The sequence below is a fragment of the Rhyacophila brunnea genome, unplaced genomic scaffold (assembly GCF_057557595.1).
Source record: "Rhyacophila brunnea isolate RB1 unplaced genomic scaffold, BYU_Rbru_1.0 scaffold_7, whole genome shotgun sequence".
NCBI classification, from domain to species: Eukaryota; Metazoa; Arthropoda; class Insecta; order Trichoptera; family Rhyacophilidae; genus Rhyacophila; species Rhyacophila brunnea.
The window spans coordinates 20,828,817-20,856,366 of record NW_028233339.1 but is presented as its reverse complement, the minus strand read 5'-3'; the positions used below and the strand labels follow the sequence as shown (position 1 = coordinate 20,856,366).

Genomic DNA, 27,550 nt, shown 5'->3' with positions numbered 1-27,550 from the left:
CAATTTGCATTCTCGAACGGAGTATGTAAGTAATATGGGATAATAATTATATTATTTAACATAAATTATAAGTAGGTAAGTAAGTACCTACAAAGAGTTTGGACCAGGTAATAGATTAAGTATGGTAGCAGGATAATTGTTCCTGAACTCTGAGGTATAGTAAATAAGAATGCGTCAATAAGACGTTCCTCTTCTAAATATTTCACTTGGATTGATTTTCAAAAACTAAAAAAATATTAAGTAAGTATTTCCCTCAACAATAATATTTTGATATAAATATAACGATTGGTATAAATAATATCGCCAAAACCTCCGATGTGACCATTTAGTCAAAATGAGATTTCTTTATAATTTTCAGATCGGTTATATTAGACCTCATCAAAGCCATGTTGTAGAATGTAGGTAAATGCTTCGATTTAATATGCCCCATATAACCATAATACCTGCAATATACATTTGAGTCATCACATCGAAGCTATTTCGTACACTCGATAATGACGAGCCACCTACCACATCAAGTAATTGAGAAACACACAAAACACCCTCATTTTTGCAAGCAGTTTTCTGTCTCTCCAGTAACATTTAAATTTTGTCACATCGGAGGGAGTTTAAACAGTTAAACGACGAAAAATCTGTGCATATTTTTAAAACTCAGCACAATGCCATTGTATCCATTACAAAGACGCTTCACTTCCACAATACTATTAATTCTCTCTGTGCTTTAACTACCAGTGGCGAAGGCTCCATACTAGGCGATTATTTCAAGCCTACCTTCTAAGAAAAATATAGATCTTCAAGTATTTAATTAAAATTAAAATAAATAAATGTGTAAAAAATGAGTCTATCGTAAAATTTAGAATTATTTATTTTATGTAGTTTAGTTATGTTTAGAATAAAAAATAAGTGACAAGCGCCAACTAAACTAGCGAATTAATGGAGAAATATTCCCATGTCTATTTTATATGGGCCGTAACTTACGTGACGTCAGACATGTCTGGAAATTTGTAGGGAGTTTATAAGCGATAGGCGAACAGCCTAAACTCTGTATGGATATGTTTATTGTCCATGACTGCCGCTTTAAGCAAATAATAAATAAATAAGATGATTTAAAAAAAATATTTCTTTTGGGTTCAATCAGATATAATTATAAATTGTTTTTAAAAATAATTGTATCTCGTTATTATTATTGGTACTGTTCGGTTATACCGGAGGCAGCGGAAAACGCATTTTGAAAATAGCCGATAAACTGGATTATTTGTTAGTTTGGGTTAGTTTAGGTTCGGTTAGGTTGGGTTAGGTTAGGTTAGGTTAGGTTAGGTTTGGTTAGGTTAACCTAACAAATAATTCAGTTTATCGGCTATTTTCAAAATGCGTTTTCCGCTGCCTCCGGTATAACCGAACAGTACCTTATTATTTAAGTTACTAAGTTCAGTAATAGACAAAAATAATTTATCATACAGCCATTATTGTCAGTTCAAACGCGAGTGTAATATCGTATTATTTTCTTATTTCCCGTAAGTATACCTGATAAGTGTGCTCTTTTTCTCTGATCTCCACAGCCTACCTCTTTCCAAAAGTCACCATTCGCACTGTTAACCACTATACCCAAAGTGAAGCGTAATACCTATGAACATTTTGCATTACATTACACCGTTATACAATATAAATACATATGTATATTGTATACAGTGATACCTACATACAGCCCACAAGACTATTGCCAATCACAAGTATAGTAATGTACCTGCGTATACTTGCGATGGTGGGAGGGCAGACGTATTATTTTTTTCTGTTTTTAAGACCAAAAGTGAGATTCCCGAAAACTGCCTTTGATGTCAGCTTTATCTAAACCACAGTATGAAGTGACAGATCGCGACTTCTGAACCATAACAGCTGACGCAGACTTTTATGACCTCAAGAACATAAAGTGTAGCTAGGATAGGGCACGTGTTCGTATTTTAAATAAATAATATGTATCATATCCAGTTTCCCTGATTAGTCCTGTGATTGTTTTGCTTCACTAATTCAATCGAGAAAAAAAACATAAAATATGCTATTGCTACTAAATATTTCTCTCGATAGTTTGTATAAGCCTAAAATTTTAAATAGCATTTAAATTAGAATAACATTGTTATGAAATTTCAAATCTATTCTAATTCATGAATATAAATGACATTGCGATCTGGATGATGTAAAAATTCGTGTCAGTGGTCGGTTTTGGACTCAGCAAAACGGTCCACCGAAATCACGATACTGTAATACTTACTCGGTAATTCTCAGAGATAGCATCAGTTAGTTAGTTGCTTATGTTTAGATTTGGAAATAATATATCACAATATCTCTGGTCTGGTACGGCTTACTTTTCGGGATTACTCGTCCGTGACTGCCAACTTAAAAAGATAAAAGTGAAAACGATGACTGGCTAAGATACAATAATTGAATATTCATTGCTTTTTTTGTTGCGTAAGTAACGATAACAGGTAAGCAAGCAAGTAGCGATCGGTTATTATGCGATCGTTTCATGAAATTGTCTAAATATTCCGTTTAAATCTGCCTGCATTTATACATAAGTACATACGTCCAGTGGCATTACGAGCTCGGCATTTAGAGGGGACTGTGTGACTATGGTTGGTATGCATTACAAACACCGGGGGTTGCAAAAAGGAGATTAATTGCAGAATAGGCATCGCAAGTGGAGCAATGACAGGCATGAACAAAAATGAACAGTAGTGCCATATCAAAATGGGCCAAAGTTCGCCTGGTCGGTTTCCTCTATCTTTCTTTATGGAGTTGGGACGTAGGTCATAGTTTTATAATTATGTAATACCTAGCTAGGGATGATCACGGTACGGTGATCGACGTGATCTGCGAGATTTTTGGGGAATGCGATAATGTTATTTTTAATAATTGTGTACGACGAAAAGTAGATACGAAGAGGAAGACAGAGATAGTTAGTAGTGATGTGCAGCAATGTGTTCACGATTACCCCGAAAATATAAGAGGAATTATATTATGTCCCATAGGACAATCGACTATGTGGGCTTGTGTATATAATATTACATTACAAATATATCATCAATGCCAACAGAATATCTATCTATAGAATACGAATCAACTAACACCCGATTGAAAAATTATAAACGAAAAATCAAATTATTAAAAAGACATTATGAGAAATTTTATATTTGCCATTCGGCGTAAAAAACTCAATTTATCTGTTTGATTTTGATAATCATGCACGACTATTGCCACTCGATTAATAAGGGTCTCATTTTTTTTTATAACTTCAAGGTGACCTGTATGGGCATTGGCTAATAATAATCGCAGGCAAGCTATATCTCGCTCTAATCCATCTAATAGGTTCCAAATTCTCTATATACTATATATATATATAAATGCATTATTTTCAAAATAACGGTTTTGTTTGGTTTATTTTTTCGCTGGATAGTTAGTGAAAAATATAACATTATGACGAAATCAATAAAATCGCATATCATCACTAACATATTAATATTAATAACTTACACATTAGCATCAAAATTTGTTTATAATATAATCACTGTTTTTTTCCATAACAAAGTGAAAAACCTATACTAAATGACATGGTAAGATATTATTTTTTTAAATAAAGCATAAAATCCATTTTAAATAGTACGAAGTGTCTAATAGGCACTACCGCAAAATGAAATAGTGTTTGATTATTTAAACTAATCTGTGGTTTTATTGCATATAATATATGAAGTCATATCGATAAGGCACATTGATAAGTGATAAGTAGGTATTACAAGACATTTTCTAGTAGAACCTATTTACTTACATTACATAATTATTATTTTCTGAGAATGTAACATTGAAGTAGTGTCAATGAAAGAAAATAAAATAAAAAATAGCAAAGAATTTAATGTGAGTTATTTGAAGTCCAGAACTTGTGATGAAAGATGAAAAATTAATATATAGGTACCTACCTACCATTTGTACATCGCTTATAATAAGCACAATAACAATAATCCATAAATCTTTTAACATTTTAACCCTGTATTGTCATTACTGACAATTTCTATTATAGTAAAATAATAAAAGTTGACACAGTAGTAGGGTCGTCCATGATCTTATTTTTGTAAATTATGTCCGATCCTAAGAAGATCATAATAATAGTCCCCACAGAGAGGATATTGTATTAACATTTTTTTTTGTTTTCACGGAAAATGGATGTTAGCCACGTGTTAAACATAGGTTAACATTATAATTATTTAATTATTGTATGACTCACCGCAATAAAACGATTGTAGGTACTATGTTTACACAAAGGTTTATATCAAACAAAGCCCTTATATTATAATACCCATTCCTCTGTATCGATGTGGTTGACTTATCTACATATAGATTATTGATTATTAAAGCATCATCATTAATTCATTTTTAGAAATAATGTATAACCACTGTAGACCAACATAATATTATCTATAGCTATATGATGAGTTTAATTCACTAGGTACTTACTTACAGCGGCGGCTCCCCTAATACCACGCAATTGCTACGCAGTGCCTGCATTTTTGAAGACATCGCTCAACTTTTCATTGTTATTCATATATGTATCACTCACTTCGCGAAGTAGAACATGTAATAGTATTATGAACAATACTCCGTACATGAGCGCAAAGCGATTGCGTCCAAATAGATTTTCAGTTTGCACAGGATTACAGTGAGGTCATTGTATACTGCTTAAACGGTGGTCGAATGTTCCTGTGGCGTTTTGTGTAGAATTTTTTACACACTTTTAGATCGGCGCACGAAACGAAGGACTATAGAAACAAAAACGCCAGTTTCTGTTGTATAAAAATGTTGGCGGGTTAATTTTTAACAATTTTACACTTAACGTTTTTAATGAATCGCCAACATTTTACGAAAATACAAACTGCCGCGTTTATTTCTAAACCACTCAAATACATTCAAAATAATTTAAAAAAAACATCAGCCGGTTATTTATTTGGCTGACGCATTGTTCGCTCGGAGCGTAAAGCCATAAACTATGACATTTATATTTCTTTATTGATATTAAATCATTCTCGCTGTTCAAAAACTTTTTTGAGAAATAGTATAAATAAACAAAGACATATTATTTAATTTATCTTCTGATAAGTCGGTAAGAGAACACGGCAGCCTTCGGTGATTGGGGTAATCATGAAAAGACGCATACGACCTTACGTGGCTAGGACACGTGTTCCGGACGCCGCCAAAGAATGTGACACTTCGTACCCTTATGACACAGCCTTAAGGGTTCCGTCGCCATGGCCGGCCCTCCCTCACCCTGCAGTGGTGCCACAAAAACGACCTACGTGCTGCAGGTCTGACATGGCGGGAGGCGCAAGAGTTGGCGATGGACCGAGGGAAGTGGCGCGAACTTGTGCTTGCCCTATGCCCCAATGCTGGGTTGTGACAGGGTGAAAGAAGGAGATCTTCTCTTTATAGAAGGTAAACCATTGCGCACTACCAGAAAATGCTATTCTGAAGACCACCGGCCGCCACTGCTTACTTATATCAATATATTATATTAACATGCCATCATTGCCATCTGATATTTTATTTGTACCTACTTAAGTTTTAGATACTTACTATAAACTTTACTATGTATAAAGACAGAAATCTACAATAAGAGTGAATTTGACGACCACAAACTAGAAACTAGTTAGGTAGATCTCAATATCCCTCTAATTTTACCCTCACTATTTTTTTAATTGAATATTATGATTGAATTGGGTGAAATATTAAATAAGTGCAGCTTTCATAACGAAAATATAATATTAATATTACTAAATGTTACCTAAGATACGTAACTGTTGCATTATTATTATTTACAATGAATGAAGCAATGATGTAAGTAAGTAAGTTTAGTACCTACTTACCTGCTCACCTGTTCAATTGTAAATGTGGGATTTTACAATTAATATATTTGTGTACATTTGATACTTCAATAACAAGTATAAGATTTCGGCATGTGCTGTCATTTATTCAAGTATTTCATGGATAAGTGCATCGTTATTTGCTAGATAACACCGAGGTTGTAATATACTCCGAGCCGCATGTCAGTTAGGAATTAGCATGTCGATTTTAAACAAACGGTCAAAATATGATGATTTGCAATAAACTACATAAGATTGTATTACTAATAATGTACAATAATAACAATTCTCACCAACAAATTAGGTGTGTAAATCCTTTATATTTCAAATTTTTGAATCACAATCACTCAAAACACAGCAAACCCACAACTCACTTTATAATGTTGTCAGTTTCGTATGTCGTACCAACTTACAGAACATTTTTGTATTATTGATTTTATGGAACCTGCAACGGACTTACAAACAGAGTATTGAAATAAAAATATTGTGAATTCTGGTGACTTTCTGCCTCTTCATTCCAAATATTGTAATTTCTGAATGAGATAAAATCATAATTTCAAACATACAACTAAAATTACTATAACTCGCTAAATTCGTAAATTCAGACCCATTTTTATCAAATGTGACAATTTAAAATAAATCTTCATTTAAAATAATTGAAATATAGTTTATTATACTTTTCCAGTAATGTGGTTATTTATTTATTGTGAATATAAAAAAATATTATAGATTTTTGAAATTGAAATGTGACATAATAATTATTATAATATACCTAGTCATATACCTATGAAAGAACCAAACTACATATTATTCTACCTAGGTAGTTGAATAATTCGTGGGTCGGGATGAGAAGTCAGATAAGTCACAAATTGTCATTTTGAGATATAGCAAAAACAAACTTCAAAAAATTCCCCACATTCCCCTAATTATAGTTATGTTTTTTTATGAGTAACAAATCAAAGTACATGTAATTGGCTTTCAATTATATGTCCTAGAAGTATTCTAACTATTTTGTTTCATTAAAATTTAATTGGTTAAAAAAAAGGGAATTCACTTATCTGGATTTGCACAAAAAATGATTGACTTACCTTACACACACAAAGTAATATTATTATTTTTTCCGACTAATATTAGCAATAAAACACACATTTTATACATAAATCTTATTGGTTTATTGAACAAAATATTATATAAATTTAAAATTAGAATTTTTATAACTTATTTTTACTTTAATGTTATTTAAGTAGTGAAAAGGCACACACACCTGAATATTATAAAGGTTCATCGTTATCATTAAACTTCAGTACGGATTTCTTCAATTGTATCAGGTTAAATATCCCTGACTGTCTCAGATGTCTCAAGTGACTCATAAAATTCTCTATAATAAGGTGAAATGTATGGAAGTAAGTCTATCAAATCTTTCGTCTTGTCTCGTCTTATATATGAAATTTGTTAAAATGCAGTCGTCTCGTCGAGAGTTCTTTTAAATTTCACTATTCCCGGTTCGTGTTTGTTGAATTAAAGCCACTTAACATCTCTCCAAACAAACTTATTCCCATATGTGTCTATACGATACGAGTAGTTAAAACAATCTGCACGAGTTATTTCAGTGACTTGAAAAGGATTTTTCTTTGCAGTCTCGCATATTGATTTGGCCCAATCATGAGGATGTTCGATCGTTCCACCAAATGTCTTTTTTTTCTTCTCAATTATACGATGGTCACTATCGCACTCCATATGTGTGTGGCCAGGGACTAAAATTGTTTAATCAATTTTGTTTCAAGTCTCAGAATGTTTCACTGCTATCATGCACATTACAGCTACGTGGCTATTTTTGTTTTGACCCGCACATCTATCGGAATACATGATCACATGCTTAATATTATCATGTATCCCCTTGGTTAAGTATTTGAACAGGCATGCAGCGATATCGTTAGCTTCTCTATTAGCAAGAGCTCATGGCATACAAAGCAATATCCCTGGTTATTATCACAATCATGCACTGTCAAAATGTCGTTTGTAAAAAGCCAGGGAACTTTCAACAACTGGTGTGGGCATACATTGCTGCATGTCAAATGTTACAATTTGGCAAGAGGAATCTTGCAAGTACTCTTTATCACAACTCTTAGCTGAATATGCAAAGTCAGCTTCGTCATGATACGATGCTCTTTCAATTCCTCACGATTTTTATTTCTTTCTTTATCATCGGTGGAATTCTTAATTTGTATATATGTGCATAAGTTTATCGCATTTTTGGCAAGTATCCTTATTTAGCCGTTTGAATGTTAAGTTCATGCCATGGAATATTTCTGCGTATAAACGAATATTGATGGGATTACAGCTAATACTCTTCAAATATTGAGAATACATCACAGTTATTGTCAAATGTGGCGGTAAGTATTTTCTGACAGTCACATATGTGTCTTTGCTATTTGCCTATCTTGTTCGCTATCTTTGTTTTTAGGGATATTTTTCCTCTTGCATCTTCTTGAATGAGTATACCGGAAGCAGTCGCACGTTTTTTTTTCAAAACATGTTCAAAAAAATTGTGACTTTCACTTAATGTTTTTAATGTACAACCTTTACAAATTGGTTTCCGTAACAGTACAACAGTCAAGTAATATTGAACTGCTACTTGGCGAAAATGATGTTTTCCTGGTTCGCTTTGTCTGATACGACTTTTTTCCATATTCATAACTTTCATTATAGGTACCTACATTGTAACTTTTGCCAGTAATTCGTGCAACTTCTTTATCATTTCTGTGGGTCTATTCTATACTTATCGAACACTAAATTGATAAATAGTATCAAACTTAGGGTAGGTTTGTATCAAAATATTAGCACTTATTGTAACAATTACACGAAGCCGGTTTTTATTGTTGCAATAAGTGCGATATTTTAACAGCAGCAAGATAGGTGCTGTTAAAATATATGCTTATCGACCGCTAAAGTGATAAAGTGAAAAATACTATCAAACTTAGGGTAGGTTTGTATCAAAATATTAGCACTTATTGTAACAATTACACGAAGCCGGTTTTTATTGTTGCAATAAGTGCTATATTTTAACAGCACCTATCTTGCTGCTGTTAAAATATCGCACTTATTGCAACAATAAAAACCGGCTTCGTGTAATTGTTACAATAAGTGCTAATATTTTGATACAAACCTACCCTAAGTTTGATACTATTTATCAATTTAGTGTTCGATAAGTATAGAATAGACCCACATGAGTAGTAAGGTAAGTCACACAAAACGTTGACTTATCTGACTACTCATGTGACTTAACTGTGTACACACCCCGTAAAATAAAAAATATGTTTTGACTGAAAATGCATCTCGCTAATGGTGAGACGTACGACTTATCTGACTACACAGAACGAAAGATTTTTTTTTTTTTAGTGTAGTGGCATTCATATCTCATTTTTGCTGTTTTGTGACTTACCTGACTACACATCCCGACCCACGAATTATTATTTTAATACCTTCATTACAAAGAAGATGCTAGCACTAGCTATAATAACACACTATATCCTTTCCTTGTAAAATAAAATAAATGATAATAATATTATTATCGTGGATTGTATGTACCTAGTTAGATGAAGTACAAAGACATTGTTTTAACGACAAACGAAGTGCCGAATATTTGCCTTTATTTTTCTGTCAATGTTGAGTAGTTGATATTATTATTGTCTATGCGAAACTTTGACCTTTAATATTTGTGTGTCTATGGGTGTGGATGACGTTAATGACATAGTTTTAAATTCTGTTTATTATTTTTTATTTATTGTCGATTTACAATGTTAGAAAAGGTTCTTCTTTCTAGTGATGTCTTCACAGTTTGTATGCAGCATGCTCTTTCTACGGAAAAGGAAGAAATCATGGGATTGCTAATCGGGGAGGTTAAAAACTTATTAGTCATTATTTTTCTCGATTTGATTATTGCACCATTTTTTGCACCACTTTACATTGTTAATATAACAGTGGCTAAGAAATCTACTTCTCTCTATCTCGTCCTATGGGTTTGTCTTCAGAATTCGTACCTACTTAATTGTGTAAAATTAGTAGCTCTTATTTAAATATGAACCATCGTCCATAAGTTTTAAATAGGTAAGTTAGGCAATAAGCTGTCAGTCAGTGGTTGTTTATATCGAGTCTTTTAATCTGAAGAAAATCTGACTTTGAATTACGACAACTTTCCTCAATACACCAAAATCAGTATCAGAAATGGGGATGGAACGATGGGCCTTCAATGACAAATGTTCCAAGTAAAAATTATTACAGACAACACACAACAATTAGATCCAATACACCAACAACAACCAAATAGTTATGATTTTTCAACAGTAGCGAAGACTCGATACGAAACTATTATTTAACATTTACCTTGAGTTGCCACGAGAATTTATTATACCTAAGACAATCAATTTGTCATGAATAGTGCTAATTGATTTATTATTTCATACATAAGTGATGAAATTACAACATGGGTAAACTAGTGACACCTTTATGTGGTGTGGAATTATTGATCTGTAATTGTACCTAATATTTGTATGAAAATAACTAGAGCCACACTTTGGAGAAATAAGAAAGATTAAAAAGTTTCCCCAACTTACTTGACTTAAACTGGCACGCTACAAACCATTCAGGTCCATGGCCGACTCTACAATAAATTTATGTTTCACTTTTTTTGTTTTATTTTTTTTTTGTTTCAAATTTTGTGGTTTGAATTTTTAGCAAAATATAAATATATAAACTATTACTTAATTTATCATGTCTTTTCATAGGTTAATGAAATGTCAACAGAAGTATCAATATCATCTTCTATAATCTTACGAAGATCTGATAAGAAACCTGATAGAGTAGAAATTTCCGAAGAACAATTAGTTCAGGCAACACTACATGCAGAGAAACTTCAAGCGGAAATTAGGAAACCTCTCAGGGTCGTCGGATGGTATCATTCACATCCTCATATCACTGTTTGGCCTTCTCATGTCGGTAAGTTCTTCAATTGAAACACAAGTTATAATATAATATCTGCTTAATATAAAGAGGACTATACATAAATAATATATGACACAGTGGTGTAGTTCAATCAGGGTGCGCAGGGCCGTCAAAAAAGTATCAATACATCCTTTCGATACCGATATTTTGCTATTTTTGCAGAAAAAAATCTTTCGCAGCCAAGCATCATTAAATTTGATACTGATACTTGCCATTTATTGATACTTTGATACTCCGGCATTGACACTTTTCTTCCGATACGATAACCGATACCAGGTATCAATACTTTTTCCTGAGACCAGAGCACTTGTCATCAATACTATGTTACACACAATTATTTGGAATCACGCGAATATAGAAAATTATGTCACTTTATTTTCAACTTGGGATAAAATTACAAACTTAAATATGTATTCTTGTATTCAGTAAACTGGGCGTAAAATGCAAGAGACATTATTGATCAGTCCAATTCCGAAGTGATTTTGGGAAAATGCATTACATTTTTTACTTTGGTCACACACACATTTACTAGACGTTGAGAATTAGGTGTCCAGTGCAGGGCGGTTTTGGACGTAGATGGTCATAGGTTGTGTACACGCATTTGTCTATTGGAGGCATACGCAACACATGATCCATCGAAATATTTAATGTTCTTTGAAGAAAAGTGATTAGGATTTAAAAATTAGTGACTATTTTATTTTGCGTATGAAATAATGCTATTTGAGATTACATTGCGAAACTCATTAATGGTTGCATTCCGACTATAATATCTATCGACGAAATATAATATCTAAAATATTGATTGAAATATAACCATTTACCATTTAAATTCCAGACCTCAGCACGCAAGCGATGTACCAAAGAATGGATCCAAGTTTTGTTGGCCTAATTTTTGCCGTTTTCTTAACAGATCAAAATTCAAAAGCTCACGAAGTAAGTTTTATCAATACTAAGTAATTTTTTTTTTATTCAAGACCGAATATGACATTTAAGAATCGAACATTCACATCCATTGCATTCCGGGTGAATTAAGCTTGGGTTACCAGTTTAATTAGTAAAGCTTATATCTGGAATGCGATGGCTAGATGTAGATCCGAGTCCCATTTGGTCCCGATTTTTCTTATAATGTATGTTTCTCAGGCAGTTCCAAATTATGAATAGGTATTCTGATTTTATTTTTCCCATGTCGACACTAACCATGTTTCCTACATTTATCCATGTATTTCAAATTTTAATAGTATTATAGTAAATTTACAGCAAACATATTTGCATGTTTCAACGTTGTAGTATTTGAATGACTTACAACATAATTTATTAAATTAACCGATTTCTTCAATTTATATTGCCAAAATATGTTAAAATAATTGATTGTATATTGTGTATACTGTATAGTTTGCATGCCAACAAATTTTTCTTTGCCACAGATGGGATACCACATGTTTGTCGCCGCTGTTCAAAGAGAATAATACTGCTCCAAATATATTTCTTTGGATGTACAGAACGCACAAGATATTCTGAATTTTCGGGAATCGATTTTCATAATATGTACTGTCTTAATACTTATTAAAGATCTATCTTTTTTATCTCACAGGTACAGGTGACTTGTTTTCAATCGGCGGAAAATACTTCAGCACAATCGAGACGAGAAATCCCGCTGGAAATTGTTTCTTCCGATATATCTCTGCTACCAACATGTTTAGAGGTATTTTTTACTTCTAAACTGGAGTCTAAAATCATATTTTGACATAAAGAATCATCTTGCTTATCAATTATATTACACTTATGTATCATGCAATAATGGATTATCATTGTGATTGCAGACTTTGATACAGCTGCCTGAGATATTAAATGAAGAGGAATATGAAACATTTTACAATGAGACGTCAGGAAATATTGGAGACTTTTTAACTGAACAACACAATGCCGCCGTGAAGACTATAGCATTAGGACACATAGCTGAAAAGGTAACAGTGTATTTACTCATTATATTCTTTTGGAGAAAATAAATATGTCTTCAGAGAATAATGGCTTCGGATATGTCAATTTAGAGGCTCACTGTTGGCAGAACAATTGAGGGAGATTGTTACCGGACGGTCTGACCAAGTGAAAATCACTGTAATCCTCATGGTGTCTTGAACCATGCGAATGATGTAATACATACAGCAAAACGTTGCACCAAAGCATAAACGGAGCCTTCAATATGAAAAGTCTTATTTTTCATGTCATACAATATATTATGCATCAGGCGTTTATTTTTCGTCAGAATTTTGAGTTTAGTGCTAAATAAAAAACCAATTAGGTACTTCTTAAAGATTTAAAAAAATTATTATAAAGCGTATTCTATTTTCATATAACCCATGAAATGTCTGAAAATTATTGTCAAATACCATACTTTTCGCATTTCTAGCAATAAGTGTAAATTTGCAAATGTATTCCGATGTTTCGGAAATTACGATTTTTTGTTTTGATACAATTGATAGTTTGTAATAAAACTGTTCCTTGTATTAATCCTGTATCTAAAATCGCTTCCAAGGTTTGTAAGTATTTTAACAGATCGTCGCTATAGGATTGGTTTCCCGAATATCCGTTTTTGTCGAAATCGACCTTTTAATGCAGAATGTTTTTTTGTATCTAATTGGACTAGAACCATCCCTTTCTTTAAATTACTTTGTAATGGTAATGAATACATCATTCATATGCTGTACAAATAACAATTTAAATATCTCCATGTATTTAAATATAGGATTATGAAATTTGTTTTTCGTCTCCTGAACATTTGGTCTATTCGGAAAACCAATCCTACAGCGACGAGATGTTAACGCTGATAAAATAAGGTCAATAACTTTTTTTTCTTTTATTTTGTTAACTGTCAATTCATGGTGGAACTGCATTGTATTGTTGTTTTTATTTATTAAAATGCATTTTTTTTTGTTATATAGTAATTATTCCACTTAATTATATATATTAATTTAGTGGAATAAGTACTATATAAAAAAAAATTGCGTTTTAATAAATAAAAACAACAATGTCAACAACCTTGATGGCATTTATTTATAAAGTGTATTTCATCACGGAAACATAAATAATTCAACTTATTCTATGCAGTGAACTGTTTTACTAAATATTGGACTAAAGATTCAATCAATAGATGTCACAAACGGAAAATTAGAAAAATATTTAAAATGCAGTTCAATTTTTTTATATATGTTTAAAATCTAATATTTTATACTGGTTGGTAAGAATCCTTGCTATTATCTAATACAGTCACCCTGTAACGAATTTGTTTCTAAACACATCTAATATCAGAATATATTATAGATTTACGGCAATATTGATTCTTGTTGGTTATTGAGAGTTTGGGTGTCTGACATTACCATTTTCCACCATGCATAATGTGACGATCATAATATATTCACCAATACTAATTCATCCCAGAATATACATGTGTGTTTTCTCTTGTTAGGTATATAATAATGTAATTTTGATTTTTTCTTCAGATGACTCGTCCTATGATAGAAGTGTTAACTGCTAGAAACAAATTAAGTAAAATTCGACTGCAAGCTTTACGCCAACACCATAAATACCTAATGGGGAAGATGGAAGAATGTGGCCTTTTATAAATTAAGTTCTCGAATGCTGACATATATTTTTTTTTAATTGTGGAATCCATGTGTGGATAAGTAGAACATGGGTACTTAAATATGATTATTGCAGTTGCCATTTGATGTCAAGTCACTGCTGTGTTGACGGTTTGTATTAGTTCAACAGGTCTAATTAAATTCAATCTAGGAAATTTATCACTGGACTCAAATGTTTGCATAGAGAAAAGAGAATATTTTAAAGACTGACCCATCTGTTTAGGTAAACCATCGCTTTTCCTCATATTCACTTTTGACGAGATTGTATAAATAATTGTAATTTTTTTTATTCCTCTTTACTTGCTAAATGTTATCAGAAAAAAATCCAATGTAAAAGTACTTAAAAGCATGTGCATTATCAAGTTTAGAAAGAAATTTTGAGGAATACATTTAAATTTGTAGAAATGTTATTGAATAGACCAGACCTATGTAGGCAGCACTCACTATATTATATACTATACTAGGCCACTATCTCATGGCTGTAGACGTCTTAAGAGGAACTGAAACCCCCCCCCAACGCAGTTGGCCGTATCGCAGTTCACCTTCAGAAATAGATGGCCGTATTGTATTGAGATCAAATTTAAGTCTAAATAAAACACTTAAAAATATGTAATAAAAACCACTATAATACAGAGCTTCCCACAAGAAAATACGTTGGTAAGTAAAGTAAAAGTAAATTTGAAACGCTATCATATTATATAATTATAGAAAATTCTGCTAAGTGGTAATAAGTGTCATGTCGTACCTATAATGATAATAATTAATTGAGTTAGCATTTACTTGATAGAATTCCATTTTACAAGAAATGAAAATATTAATAATATTCCTGTAAAATTTAATATTATGTATTTATATTTTCATTTCTTGTATAATGATAATTTTGGTAGCATTATTATCAGGTATTTGATACCAATCAATATAGTAACATTAATTTTGCTCTTATTGAAACTAATAAAATTGGATCATTGTCTTCATTTGTTTAACTCAGTGCTATACTGTCTTTTCTTTCCGGAAAGACAGTTCATGTTGAAATGTGATGCGGCGAAATGTAATATGTATGATTTTCATATAACCACAAATCTATGCCCTGACCCTGACTCCTGGTTTCATCCATTACACGGATATCACAGCCATGAAATGATGGTTATATGTAGTACAGTTATGAATTTGGTTATTTTCACAATAATTTATTATTCTCAAGGAAGACTTCACATTTACCACATACAACTTTAATGCTACCATAATATTATAAGCACTGTTGTTCTGTGATTACACTATGAATTGTTTTGGGTAAAGCTGGTAATATTATGAAAATGTTTGTATGTAAATTGATAAAATGCTTATTATTTAGTTACTCATTACTCAAATGAAAATGGGTTAATGTTTTTTTTGTTATACAACAATACATTAAATACAGTTAATTTTATTTGTAACAGATATTTATTTCTACTTACATACTATGTACCCCAAATCACAAATTGTAAAGTAAAATTCGGTTATCTGGACTTGTTTTTGATCACCAGCTTCGTATGATTATAAGAAAAGGGTACAGTTTAAAACATATGATTACTAATAAAAGTGAATTTTTCAAAAATCGCCATTAAAAGAAAATATTCTAGAAGTAAAATGTATGTTTTGTTATTGCCTTTGTGAATAAAGATTCTTTTGCTGCACCCTACAAATTGAAAATAATATGTCCTTTGATGCGACAACTTTATTTGGGTTTCCTGAAAGGATTGGTGATTGACCGTTTGGAAGTGAAGTCATATTCGACATCAACTGTGTGCATGTCTGCAATAGGGAAAGAACAGTTTAAATTTTGTTATTCTCTGAAGAAAACAGCTGCAGAAACATCCAAATCTATCATTCTAAATTGAATCAACATTGTCGGAAGTTTCATATTTTTCAAACAGGCTGTTCAGGGGCGATTTTTCAACTCCTTTTAAAATATTCCTAAACTTAACATATTATTTGAATGGGGTGGGTAAGACACGAGAAAGGGGCCAAGGGGTGGAAGTTGAAAGTTCTTAGATTTTGTCATGTCTCAGCAGACTCACAGTAAAATAATTGTTTGTCGCTCGGGGCCGAGGCGGCTTTGGCCTTGGGAAGATGCAGGAAGTTTTTTTGTTTCGAACTTCGGGGGTGTGTTTACTTATTTTTGCCAAGCATTTGAAATATTCATTTGTGGGCAGGGTGGTAAATTTTTGGGGCGGGGTGTTGTGATTTTACATAAGATTTTCGATATGAACATTTTTATAGGGAAGGGTATATTTGGTGTTAGGATGTACAAATAAAACAAAGATGTTTCATGGTAGAAAATCACTGTTTTTTTCAAACATTTATGTTGTTTATTTACAATGAAAAGGAAAATTATTACATTAAAAAAACTATTTACGAACAATTGAAAAAATAATTATAAAAATAATAAAGTAATAAAAAACAGTCAAAATTTAAATAATCATAACTTAATAATAATTGATAAGAAAAATATATCTGGTTAATAAAGCCAAATGTAATACATATATGAGGCGTCTAATTCCAAAAAGCGATAAGTCCACATTTGGTCAAAATCGAGAAAAAAATACGCTCGTATTCTTTGTATAATTTTACACAATATGTATTGGTCTATAAATTTCAAAACGCGACATAACCCTACGAAAAAAATATTTTAAGTCTCGATTTATTACAAAAAGAGCCAAGCCCGTGTTTCATATTATTTAAAGCTTGGTTGATTTCGCGCGTGTTTAAGTCAACCAATAAGGGAACGTTCAATATTGAAAAGGGCGTCTCCCATGCTGGCGCATCTGGTAAACTCATGACAGTGCCACGGAAATATGTGCCTTATGCGGAGTAAATTAAAAAGTGAGATACAAATAGCGCTACGTCCAATTTTATTTTGCCTATATTTATTACATTTAAGAGTTTATCGCCTGAAACAAATTGCCATTTGGTTCTAATTTTGACATAGAATACAACGGAAAAAATAATCTCACGTTAAAAGAAATAATTGAAGCTTGAAACATAAAAAGTTGTTTCCCGAAAATATTGAATTGTGGACTTGTCGCTTTTTGTAATTAGACGCCTCATATAATAAAAATATTATCGGCATTTAAAATAATTGCTTATTCCATTCGTTCAAGTTTTGTTTGCATTCCTTTTAAAACTTTTATCAAATCGTCTGTGTCTGGCTTAGTATAAAGAGAATTAAGTGAACTGGACACCAAATCTTGGCATTTGATCAAAACTTTTCTACGGAGGTGAGCGCTCAGCGGTACAGCATTGCTGGCGAATTGATCCATGAGGATGGCAGCCGCTTCTATGAGATGCAATTCGTTGCCCTCCGAGAGCCATACGCGTTCATTCAATCCTATCAGTCTGAAAGAACAATAAAAGGAATTACTGTTGAGATAAAAATGCCAACAATATGTGCAGTCAAACCTAGCTACCAATATTTATACCATGCCATCTAATTTCATTACAAAACTCAACCTGCGGATGTACTTTTGGGACGCTGAAGATGACGTGATCTAACTCCATGAATAACTTACTTTCATCATAACATCCTAACACCCTTTTGGCTTAGCAACATTGTTAAGTATAGTTATAACATAAAAAATAATATTGATCAGGTTAAGGGTTGACTGCATGTAATTTCATAAAAATTAGTAAACCATTTCAAACAACGTATAAAATATAGATTTGGTCCTTTGCCTTTGGCATGGATGTCTAATTTGTTTGTTTAATTTTAAGACTATCAATTTAAAAAATAACGTTATCCAACTATGGAAACCATGAAAGGAAAATTAACTTGGAATAAAAATATTGAAACGTCTCAAAGTGTGGATTCATAATTTTAATTATAAAATAAATAAGGACTAAAATTAAATTATTTCACAAAATACCTTAGGAAATAATCATTTCAAGCAATTAATTACCTAGTATAAATATCAATCAACTGCTCCATGGGTACATTGATGTCGAGAAGTGTCTTGGAAACCAAACCCGGATCTGCTTTCAATTTACAGCTCTGAAGTTCAAGTTGCCTCAATATAAATGCTAGAAAAAATCACAAAACTTCATTATAATATATTTATGTGTGTGATTATCACTGATACTTCACTAAATTTCAGATTGATTATAAAAAAATGACTTAGTCCACTGTTTGCCGGAGAAACAAACTAAACATCAACATTTTTAACAATAATTGCTTGGATACAATGATAGTAGTAAATTAAAACGCAATTACATACATAAGAGGGGAGTTACCTAAGTTCGCGGAATGGTGATGAAAGTAGTAAGTATCGAGGTTAAATTTTTTTTTCTATTAGGTAATCCTTTTTAGGTATACTTGTGCAATTCCAAGTTGCTTGTTCTATTAAATCGTTTCCAATATACAAAAGAACAAATGCAAGTCTATGATAATTTTAAAAATGTCAAATATTCAATAATTAAATTCCTCACAAAACAGGGAAAAAGTGTGGAAACCATCTAAAGTGAAATGAAATTGGTTTATGAGACTCTTTATTGTGGTAAAATCATGATTTACAAATGGTCACGTTTATTTAAACAAGGTATAGAGTCGTTAGAAGATGATGACCGTTGATGAAAGCCCAAGTGACGTCACTACACGTGAAATGGTATTAAAAATCGAAGATACTCTTATGGAAAATAGTCAGCTAAAACTAATCGAAATCGTAGAAAGTTTCAATCTATCCAAAATAACAACTTCGAGAAGAAGTGTATAAACACGATAATCTTGGGATGTCATAGAAACGCAAGATGGGTGCCACGGGTACTTATGCCACATCAAAAAAGTTACCATGTAGAATGTTCTGAGCAGTTTTTAAAGCTGTCTGGCTTCAATCAAGAGGAATTTATTAACCAAATTGTTACGGGAAATGACACGTGGGTTCATCATTATGACCCTGAGTTAAAACAGAAGTCCGTGCAGTGCCATAAAAAGAGTGATTCATCCCCCAAGAAGTTTAAGATCATACCACCGGCTGGGAAGGTGATGGCAACAGTGTTTTGGGATTCACAAGGAAACCTAATAGATTTTAAACAAAATAGCACGAACATCACGAGTCAGTACTACGCTATTATTCTAAGTCGCTTTAAAGAATCTATTAAAGTAAAAAGGAGGGGTAAAAAAACAAAAGGTGTGTTCTTACTTCATGATAACACACCTGTTCATAAGGCTCAAATTGCAATGACTGTTATGAAAAAATGTGGCTTCCAGGAATTGCTTCATCCACCTTACAGTTCTGATCTGGCACCTTGTGATTATTACTTGTTTCCAAATTTGAAGAAAGATTTACGTGGAAAACATTTTGATGATGAAGAGCCTACAGGTAGCCGTAAATGAGCATTTTCAAGGCAAATCGGAAAATTATTTTTATGAAGGTTTAGAAAAATTAATCGATAGATCTAAGAAGTGCATTCATGTCCGAGGAGATTATATTGAAAAATATAAAACATATATAATATATTCTTTTGTTTCTGTCCCATTCCGCGAACTTATGGAACTCCCCTCGTACTTACATTATTTTAGAATTAGAGAATTTGCTAAACATAATATAATGCAATTTACACGAGTGTGAATTGATTTATTATTATATCCCTAAGTATGTCACAATGAAAGACGAAAGACACAACAAGTGATAGTCCTTACATAGTGGAAAGCAGGGACCAGAGCCGACGTATTCTTTTCCTAAAGATGAAATTTTGCTGAGCAGCCCCATCATGCGGTTGTCATTCGACGTCCTGCCCTCCGTGTTGTCTAATTCTTGCTGAATGATGTTGGTCCAAATACTCTCAACCAAGAGCGGGTCGTTGTGACCAGAGCAGTGCACGATGGCCAATTTACATTCCCACAAATCGTATTTGTCGGCAAATTCTTCATACAACTGCAAGAAAATCATTGATTTCTATTTAATCTCGCAGACAATAATCTACTGCATACAGTTCTCTCGATATGATGTACGGCACAATTATAATATTCTTTCCTAATTTCCGAAAGAATGTGGTCACATCAGTCTACCCTTCTTAACTTTGCAAATTCAAATTTTTTTTTCAATAGAGCTAAATAAATCTCAGAGCCCTGTCACAGGCCCCCCTTGTGGTGGCCATGATCTGCACTACAGTACTCTCTCAGTAATAAGCCACCCCAAAACCCAGACAAGTGTCCAATTAATTAGTGAAAGCGGCGGATTATAGTGCGTACATACAAAATATGGAAAAATTAAAACAAGTATATCGTAAAAATTTGGCTTTTTTGAGAAATTTGTACTAGCAAATTACGGTTTTATTTATATTCAAAATCAAGTATTTACTAAATTATATATATTTATAAACTAAGTTTATTAACTAAATATTAAACAGTAAATCATTTGACACAACTAGTTGTTCAGTGAGGCAGATATTCTGAATGGCTTAGGATTCCGGGCTTTCCCTATGACTAAAAGCTTCATTTTGTGTGTCCCGGGTGCATTGTAGCACGGTATAATTATTGTGATGCGGTCCTTGGGCACTTTCCTCCCTGGTACATTACTTTCTTCGCGATGAACATAAGTTTTATGAAAGAGTTTCCAAAATAAACCTGTCTCATCTGCGTTGTATACTTGTACGCGGCGGACAACTGAATTTGACAATCGAATACCGGCGATTTTGTGCTTTCAACGAGTAAAAATAACGGCGGATTATAGTAGTTGTCGAATAATCGAGTGGCGGATTACTGAGAGTGTACAGAATATGGAAAAACCAAGCACCTAGTGAACAGATTGTCGCATAACCAGAAAAAAAACTTTATGTTTGCAAAGAGAGAATTGTACAAAAGCGGTTTTGGTCTTTTGCTGTAAATATTTGATTCAAAACTTGGCATTATTTATTTTAAAGGTTAAAATACCTCTTGCATTGTTGTGTATAGATTGGCTGTGTTATTAGATATACCATCATAAATTGTCAGGTGTCGAATTTAGAACTTAGCTCATCACAGTATAAAAAGTATTGAACTATATGTCAAATGTTAGCATGTGGCGCCCTCACTCAGCGGACAACTTATAACTTATCTATAATAAACAGTGTATAAAAATTGTCCTGAGATAAAAATGCTACATCAGTCAAATATTATGGTTTTCTGTACGGACAATTGTTGACTACTAGATAAATATTGTTCAGAATGATGTCTAACCTGTGTGATATCTAAAAGAGCATTCTCAAGCCGTGAGACGGTAGCGGCGGAGACATTTGGCAATCGGACAATGGCCGAAAGCACCAGCCGTTGAAGCCTTGCCACTTCTGCTTTCTCTTCCAGCTCTCGCAGGAGACGACCGGCTCCCGGCGAAGCCCCTGCCCCTCCCCGCAGACACACCACTGCTCGCGACAGCCAATTCACTCGCTGGGTCAGTTTCATGTTACTACTGTAGAGGGAAACAGAACAATCAGCGTAAATAAATGTATTCAATGAATGTATGTAGCAGTGGCGAAGGGTGGAGGTAGACTGTGGAGATCCGACATAAATAGTGCACACTAAACTTTGTCAGTCATACCTATTTGATTTCATTGAACTAAGAATACAAACTGCAGATGTTTTTAGAATTCAGTTCTTTTAGGAGTATACTGGTACGACTGCGTTATAAACGCTTGAGTTAGTGAGCTGACACAGCAGTCCTTGGTGATAGATGTGATCACGAAAAGGAAAAGGTGCTTCACGTGACCGGGACATGTGTTCCGGATATTGCCTGAGAGTGCGATACTTCCCGGACTAGCGGCACAGGAGCATGGATTCTGTCGCCATTGCCAACCCTCCCACATCCTGCAATGATGCTACAAAAGTGATCTATACTCGCTGCAGGTCTCACATGGTAGGAGGAAAAGAATTAATAGATGTTTGTTTTAAGGTGATCCCAAATTAAAAACTTTCATATCTTTGTAAAATTATGATTAATTTCTATAAGCAGTCATTTGATATATGTAATATAAGAGTTTGTTACTTGTCATTATTTAGAAAATCTGTAATTGTTCGTTAAGTATTATAGTCATCTGATATAAAACTATTCAAATCTATGAAACTATCTACATACCTTTGTTTACTTGCTAAGTTATCTAAGATTCTGGCTGCAGCGGCATGATTGCCACATTTTTCATAATATTTCCAGAGCAGGTCGAAGACATGCACCGCATCTGGATTGTTCTGCGAAGTTCTGAGGAGGTATGCCTCCAGAGAAGGTTCTGCCACCGATATTAGTTCTCCGTACAGTTGCTTGGTCAACATCCATTCGTACACAGCAACGTGCAATAATTCATCGGGATACGTCAAACACTCCATCACCAGTTTTCTTGCCTGAAACAAAACAGATCATTACACCCATTTACTTAAAGTATCTTTTGCTGCAATTACATTATGATCACGTCACATGCTGGTACGCCGAAAAATTTTGTCTATGGTTTCGTCATTCTGCAGAATATATTGAATGATCACTGTCTCTATAAATTCAAAGATTGAAAGTGCCAACTCTAATATATTAGTATTTTGAATTATTATTTATTATTAGTTTCTATGTGTGCGTACATTAAAATTACTTATGATATTGCATCCATAGATAATATTTTGAACAGAACCCAACCTGCAGACCATAGATAATAATTTAATACACAATCTATAGAGCAAACCAATGGCGCACCCAGGGGGGGGGCCAAGGGGCCTTGGCCCCCCCCAAAAACATTGAAACTAAAAGCCAATAGTTTAGACAAATAAAAACACGGCAAAAAAATGATTTGAAATTCTCCAGCACCCTCTAGAAAAATTTCTTAGATTTTAATTTCTAACACAAAAATTTTGAAACACTAATGTCAGGTTTTTTTAGAAACCCAATTCCTAATGGAACTGTCAAAAAATTCTCGGTGTCCACCCGAATTCCGGAGTGGTGTAGGTCATGGCTGGGGAGGGCTGACAGGGCTCTAGCCTGGGGGCCCGGGCTGTGGGGGGCCCCGCGTGTCGGGTTGACCAGATAAGTGAGATAAACACACATCATAAATTAGATTTAATAGTAAAAAAAGTCGCCTGCGGCGCTATTATACTTCATGGCCATGAACATTTTCAATAATTGTGCAATATATTTTTTGATTATTATGTGTCGATACTCGACAGCTCCATTATTAAAGTGGATGTATTGAAAATCGCCAATAATTCACAGTAAAAGTACCCTTAATTTGAACTAAAACACAATTTGAAAAACGTTAATGTAGTATTTCACACTGCCTTTAATCTTAGCGGTAGGTAGGGGGCCCGCCAAATATCCTAGCCTGAGGGCCCGTTTCAGGATGTGGGGACCATGGTGTAGGTACACCGAGTGCAATAGACAAAAGGGCGATAAACGAGAAATTAGGCTGTGAAGAAGAAAAAGAGCCTATGGGACTAATTTTCACTCTCCTCCTTGGGCCCCCCCCAATATTAAAACCTGGGTGCGCCACTGGAGCAAACCACCAAAGACAAAGAACACGCGATTCGCGAAGCATGTAGAAAATGATAAAAAACGTTCATTGAATCATGCGGGTGTCGATGTAGCGCTGTACGCGTAAAGTGACTTCATTGTTGTTCTAGTGATTTCGGAAAATTTTGCTAACTGACAATGCTCGTTTAAAGGTTCAAAATGTGCTATGGGATGGGAGCATCAGTCTGATAACATTTTAAATACCAAGAAAAACGACATTATACACTTCTTTCCCATAGCGGCTTACTGTGAGAGCACATAACATGATCATAATGTATTTGAACCTTTAGGGTCTTATGCATATGTAGTCATATTTATATAAATAAGTGGGTATATGCCTTAAGTAGCCGATTTTCAATCAAATGATACATAATGAATGACAAATGTAAAATAAATCATATTGTAAACTGAACCCAAGTAAAAATAGCATTGAATATCATTTATTCGTTTCTGACAAAGAAAAATTATATTGAGTACCAATTATCTACCCAAACGAAAGACCAGCAGCATTAAAAATATTTTATTATATTATTCAAACCATTGAAATCAGTATGATATTTTTTGTACGTATGCATTAATTGATGTAGTGTTGCAATTCTTACAACGCAAATAGTTTTGCTGAGAATGCTGGATGTGTATTTATTAAAATAAACCACCGATAAAACATCCATTATATTATTGAAAGTGTATATTTATTTATTAGTTTATAATTATTCAATTTATATTGTGCAGTATTCATACTTTTATCACTGCGTGTGAATTAAAAAATATTTTTCAGTTTATCAAAAATAAGAATTTAAAATATTCATTTCAAGGTATCGTTAGGTAGGGGGAGGCGGGGCTAGTTGTTACGGGGGCATGTTGTTACATCCTAGATAACTCTCCCGTTACAAGATCCTGTGGCGTAGGTGTAACACAGGAGACGTAAACATCCTGTCCGCAGTCGATGACGAAAGTTCGCCTGCATTAATTGTATGCAGTTGAAATAAAACCATTTTGAGTGAATTTCGTGTCCAAAGCAACTTTTGTTGGCCGAATTTGAAGTTTGATTGTTACCAAACTATAAGAGGTAAGTTTTTTTAAAGTATGCTATTAAAAATCTATATATTTATGCTCGTATGTTGTATATTTATCGAAGTAAATATAATTCCCGTGTTAATATTAAAACAATTTCAATTTTATTTGGGTCAAAGGGGCTAGTTGTTACAGTGAGGTGGGGGCAGGTTGTTATTGTATGAATTAACTCCACTCACTACCACTTTACTACAAATTCTTTGTTTCTTCTTTATTTGAAATAGGTGGGTACTTATACCATCTATTTTTATCCTTCCAGATTACAATCTTACAATGGTGAGGACAAAAAAAAAACAAAACCGATAGAGGTAAAATTTCCCAGGAAACCGACAACAAAGCGGCTAAAGAAATAATTGAAAACAGAATATCTCTTATAAAAAAAGCTGCCCAAGCATACAAAGTAAACTATATGACCTTACAATGTTATATTGCACATAAAGAAAACCGTCAGACCACTTCCAAGTTAGTGGGGTTACGCAAAACCTCGTCAGATATTTTCTGTCGATCAAGAAAATGAGCTTGCAACATACATAAGAAAATGTAGCAAAATATTTCATGGCCCAAGGAACTAAGAAACTGATAAAGAAAGTGGTGTTATCTTCTTCGGACGCAGAGAATGAAGAATGCTTCTGTTTGGAGAATTATACTTTCTTTAAACCTGGGCAAGAGTGGATCCAATGCACAACATGCAAAAATTGGGCTCACATTTCCTGTATTTGTGGGGATAAAGTTAATTTCATGTGTCAGAATTATGATTTTAGTGACTAAATATAAATGCAAAGAAAATCACAAGCAAAAAACTTACTTTTACATTCATTTTCAATTATTGTTTTAGTTGGTAACAACGTGCCCCTACCCTGTAACAACTTGCCCCCGGCTGGGGCACATTGTTACACTTCTCATTTTTTGTTTTTAATGCTATTGTAATTTTTGTAAGGTATGTAAGGATACAAATAAACAGTATTGTAATAGCTAAATGTATGTAGAATTAGTAATAATTAATATGATGTGTCTTAAGATAAACGGGTTTCAGATATTTAACTTTTTATTTTTTTGTAACAACTAGCCCCGCCTCCCCCTATAGGGTTCATAATTATTACATAGTTAGTTTTAGATAATACCAAAATTGTTGCATTTAGCCCTTAACCTTTTCTATGCCTCACGATATTACTATGGCAGTATCTGACAGGCCGCAGATGTTTAATGACACACATGAATGTAGAGAGAAGCTCTTACTACAACCGCTGTAATACCCTGATAATTTGTGGCTTAGATTTCATTATTGTTCAAACAGATGCCACTGTGATTAATTTTTTAGATTATGCAAATCAATCGACAGTGGTTAGTAATTTGTGATTAAAGTTGGGTGATGACTTGCGAAATTTGTATGTGCGACCTGTTGATCACGGCCTCATAGAGCGAGATAACTCGCTGAAGGCATAGAACCGGTATAAACAAAAAAGCATAAACATACAAGAGAGAAGCTTGTTAATTTTATCCTTTTTATACAAGAAACTAAACATGATGATGTAAAGTTTCTTATTTTCCACCGTGAAAGTTTATGAATGTTTTTATTTTACCACATTTTTATTAGCTGGTATTCTTGTTTGTCCGATACAAATTTTTTCTAGTGTGTCCAGTCTTAGCAACTAAATTATCAATATATACGTGCGTTACTATGGAAATCAATATGAAATGTCAAAATGACATTTCAGTATTCTATATTTATTCAGTATTTCTATCAAGTACAAAAAAAAGTATTTATTAACACATTTTGCGCGGGCCTCAGTACAAAGGCACAGGTATACGCAGCGGGCGAAAACCAGCGGAAATTGAAATAAAATCGAATTTTACAAAAATCGCTCTATCTTCCAAACTATCAGTTATTTTTTAATGAAATTTGGAATTCACATTCACCATATATTGCTCCTCAGTGCTGTGTTGACAAATTGTTTAAAATAACACAAGTACATGGTGCTAATCACATATTTACAGGAAGGTTTCGTAAAAAATATTCCATTCACTATAAATAAATTCCCGCACAAAAATTATTATTCTAATATTTGGATAAAGTATGATATTTATGATAACACTCACCCCTGTGTAGGGGGACGTCACAAAATGTACACATATAACTAGTTAAACTTTTCTTTTTGTGCACCGAACACACTCGACACTGTCTTTGTGGGTATTTTTTTTTACCATCTGTAACAATTTTTATCATTCGATGCTTCTTCTTCATATCGAGTGATAACCTACCAGGATGATCACTTTTACCCACTCTTCTTGGTAATCGTGATCTAGACGGCCCCGCTTCTTCCAAAATTGCGTCGGTTTCAACGATATGGTCGGCTATCCAAAATTTGCTTATACTACGCAAAAACTGTCTGTAAGTTAGCCTTTTGGTCGGATTTAATACTTTATAAACTTTAAAAGAATTAAAAAA

The 27,550-nt window shown here is 33.3% G+C and overlaps 3 protein-coding genes across 6 annotated transcripts in view; 1 reads left to right on the top strand and 2 right to left on the bottom strand.

The window, feature by feature from the left end:
* mrj (DnaJ heat shock protein family (Hsp40) member B6 mrj) overlaps positions 1-6,288 on the bottom strand; it is a 246,181-nt gene extending 239,893 nt beyond the window's left edge. For all 3 annotated transcript variants that reach the window (XM_085957787.1, XM_085957792.1, XM_085957789.1), the window contains exon 1: positions 6,194-6,288. The gene's annotated coding sequence lies outside the window, so the exon portion shown is untranslated. The remainder of the gene's footprint in view (positions 1-6,193) is intronic.
* A 3,333-nt stretch (positions 6,289-9,621) lies between these two features.
* Positions 9,622-15,045, top strand: LOC147064612 (lys-63-specific deubiquitinase BRCC36-like). Its single transcript, XM_085957645.1, has 6 exons — positions 9,622-9,799; positions 10,685-10,895; positions 11,737-11,834; positions 12,493-12,603; positions 12,722-12,865; positions 14,399-15,045. Exons 1-6 carry the CDS (start codon positions 9,698-9,700, stop codon positions 14,519-14,521), a joined length of 789 nt encoding a protein of 262 aa, XP_085813771.1. The 5' UTR covers positions 9,622-9,697; the 3' UTR covers positions 14,522-15,045.
* A 1,800-nt stretch (positions 15,046-16,845) lies between these two features.
* Positions 16,846-27,550, bottom strand: part of Nup154 (nuclear pore complex protein Nup154) — a 41,307-nt gene continuing 30,602 nt past the window's right edge. The window contains exons 18-23 of one of the 2 annotated variants that reach the window (XM_085957782.1): positions 22,621-22,880; positions 21,729-21,957; positions 20,211-20,445; positions 18,475-18,595; positions 17,647-17,914; positions 16,846-17,071 (exon numbers count right to left, since the gene is read on the bottom strand). In XM_085957782.1, coding sequence (XP_085813908.1) covers positions 17,662-17,914; positions 18,475-18,595; positions 20,211-20,445; positions 21,729-21,957; positions 22,621-22,880 — 1,098 coding nt within the window. In that variant the 3' untranslated portion in view covers positions 16,846-17,071; positions 17,647-17,661. Of the gene's footprint in view, positions 17,915-18,474; positions 18,596-20,210; positions 20,446-21,728; positions 21,958-22,620; positions 22,881-27,550 lie in introns of both variants that reach the window. The other variant, XM_085957781.1, reaches the window with a different exon arrangement.

Coding starts and splice junctions, on each gene's coding strand:
- LOC147064612 (XM_085957645.1), top strand. CDS start 9,698: ATGTTAGAAAAGGTTCTTCTTTCTAGTGATGTCTTCACAGTTTGTATG. Junction 9,800..10,684: donor TGGGATTGCTAATCGGGGAG/GTTAAAAACTTA, acceptor GTCTTTTCATAG/GTTAATGAAATGTCAACAGA. Junction 12,866..14,398: donor TAGGACACATAGCTGAAAAG/GTAACAGTGTAT, acceptor TTTTTTCTTCAG/ATGACTCGTCCTATGATAGA.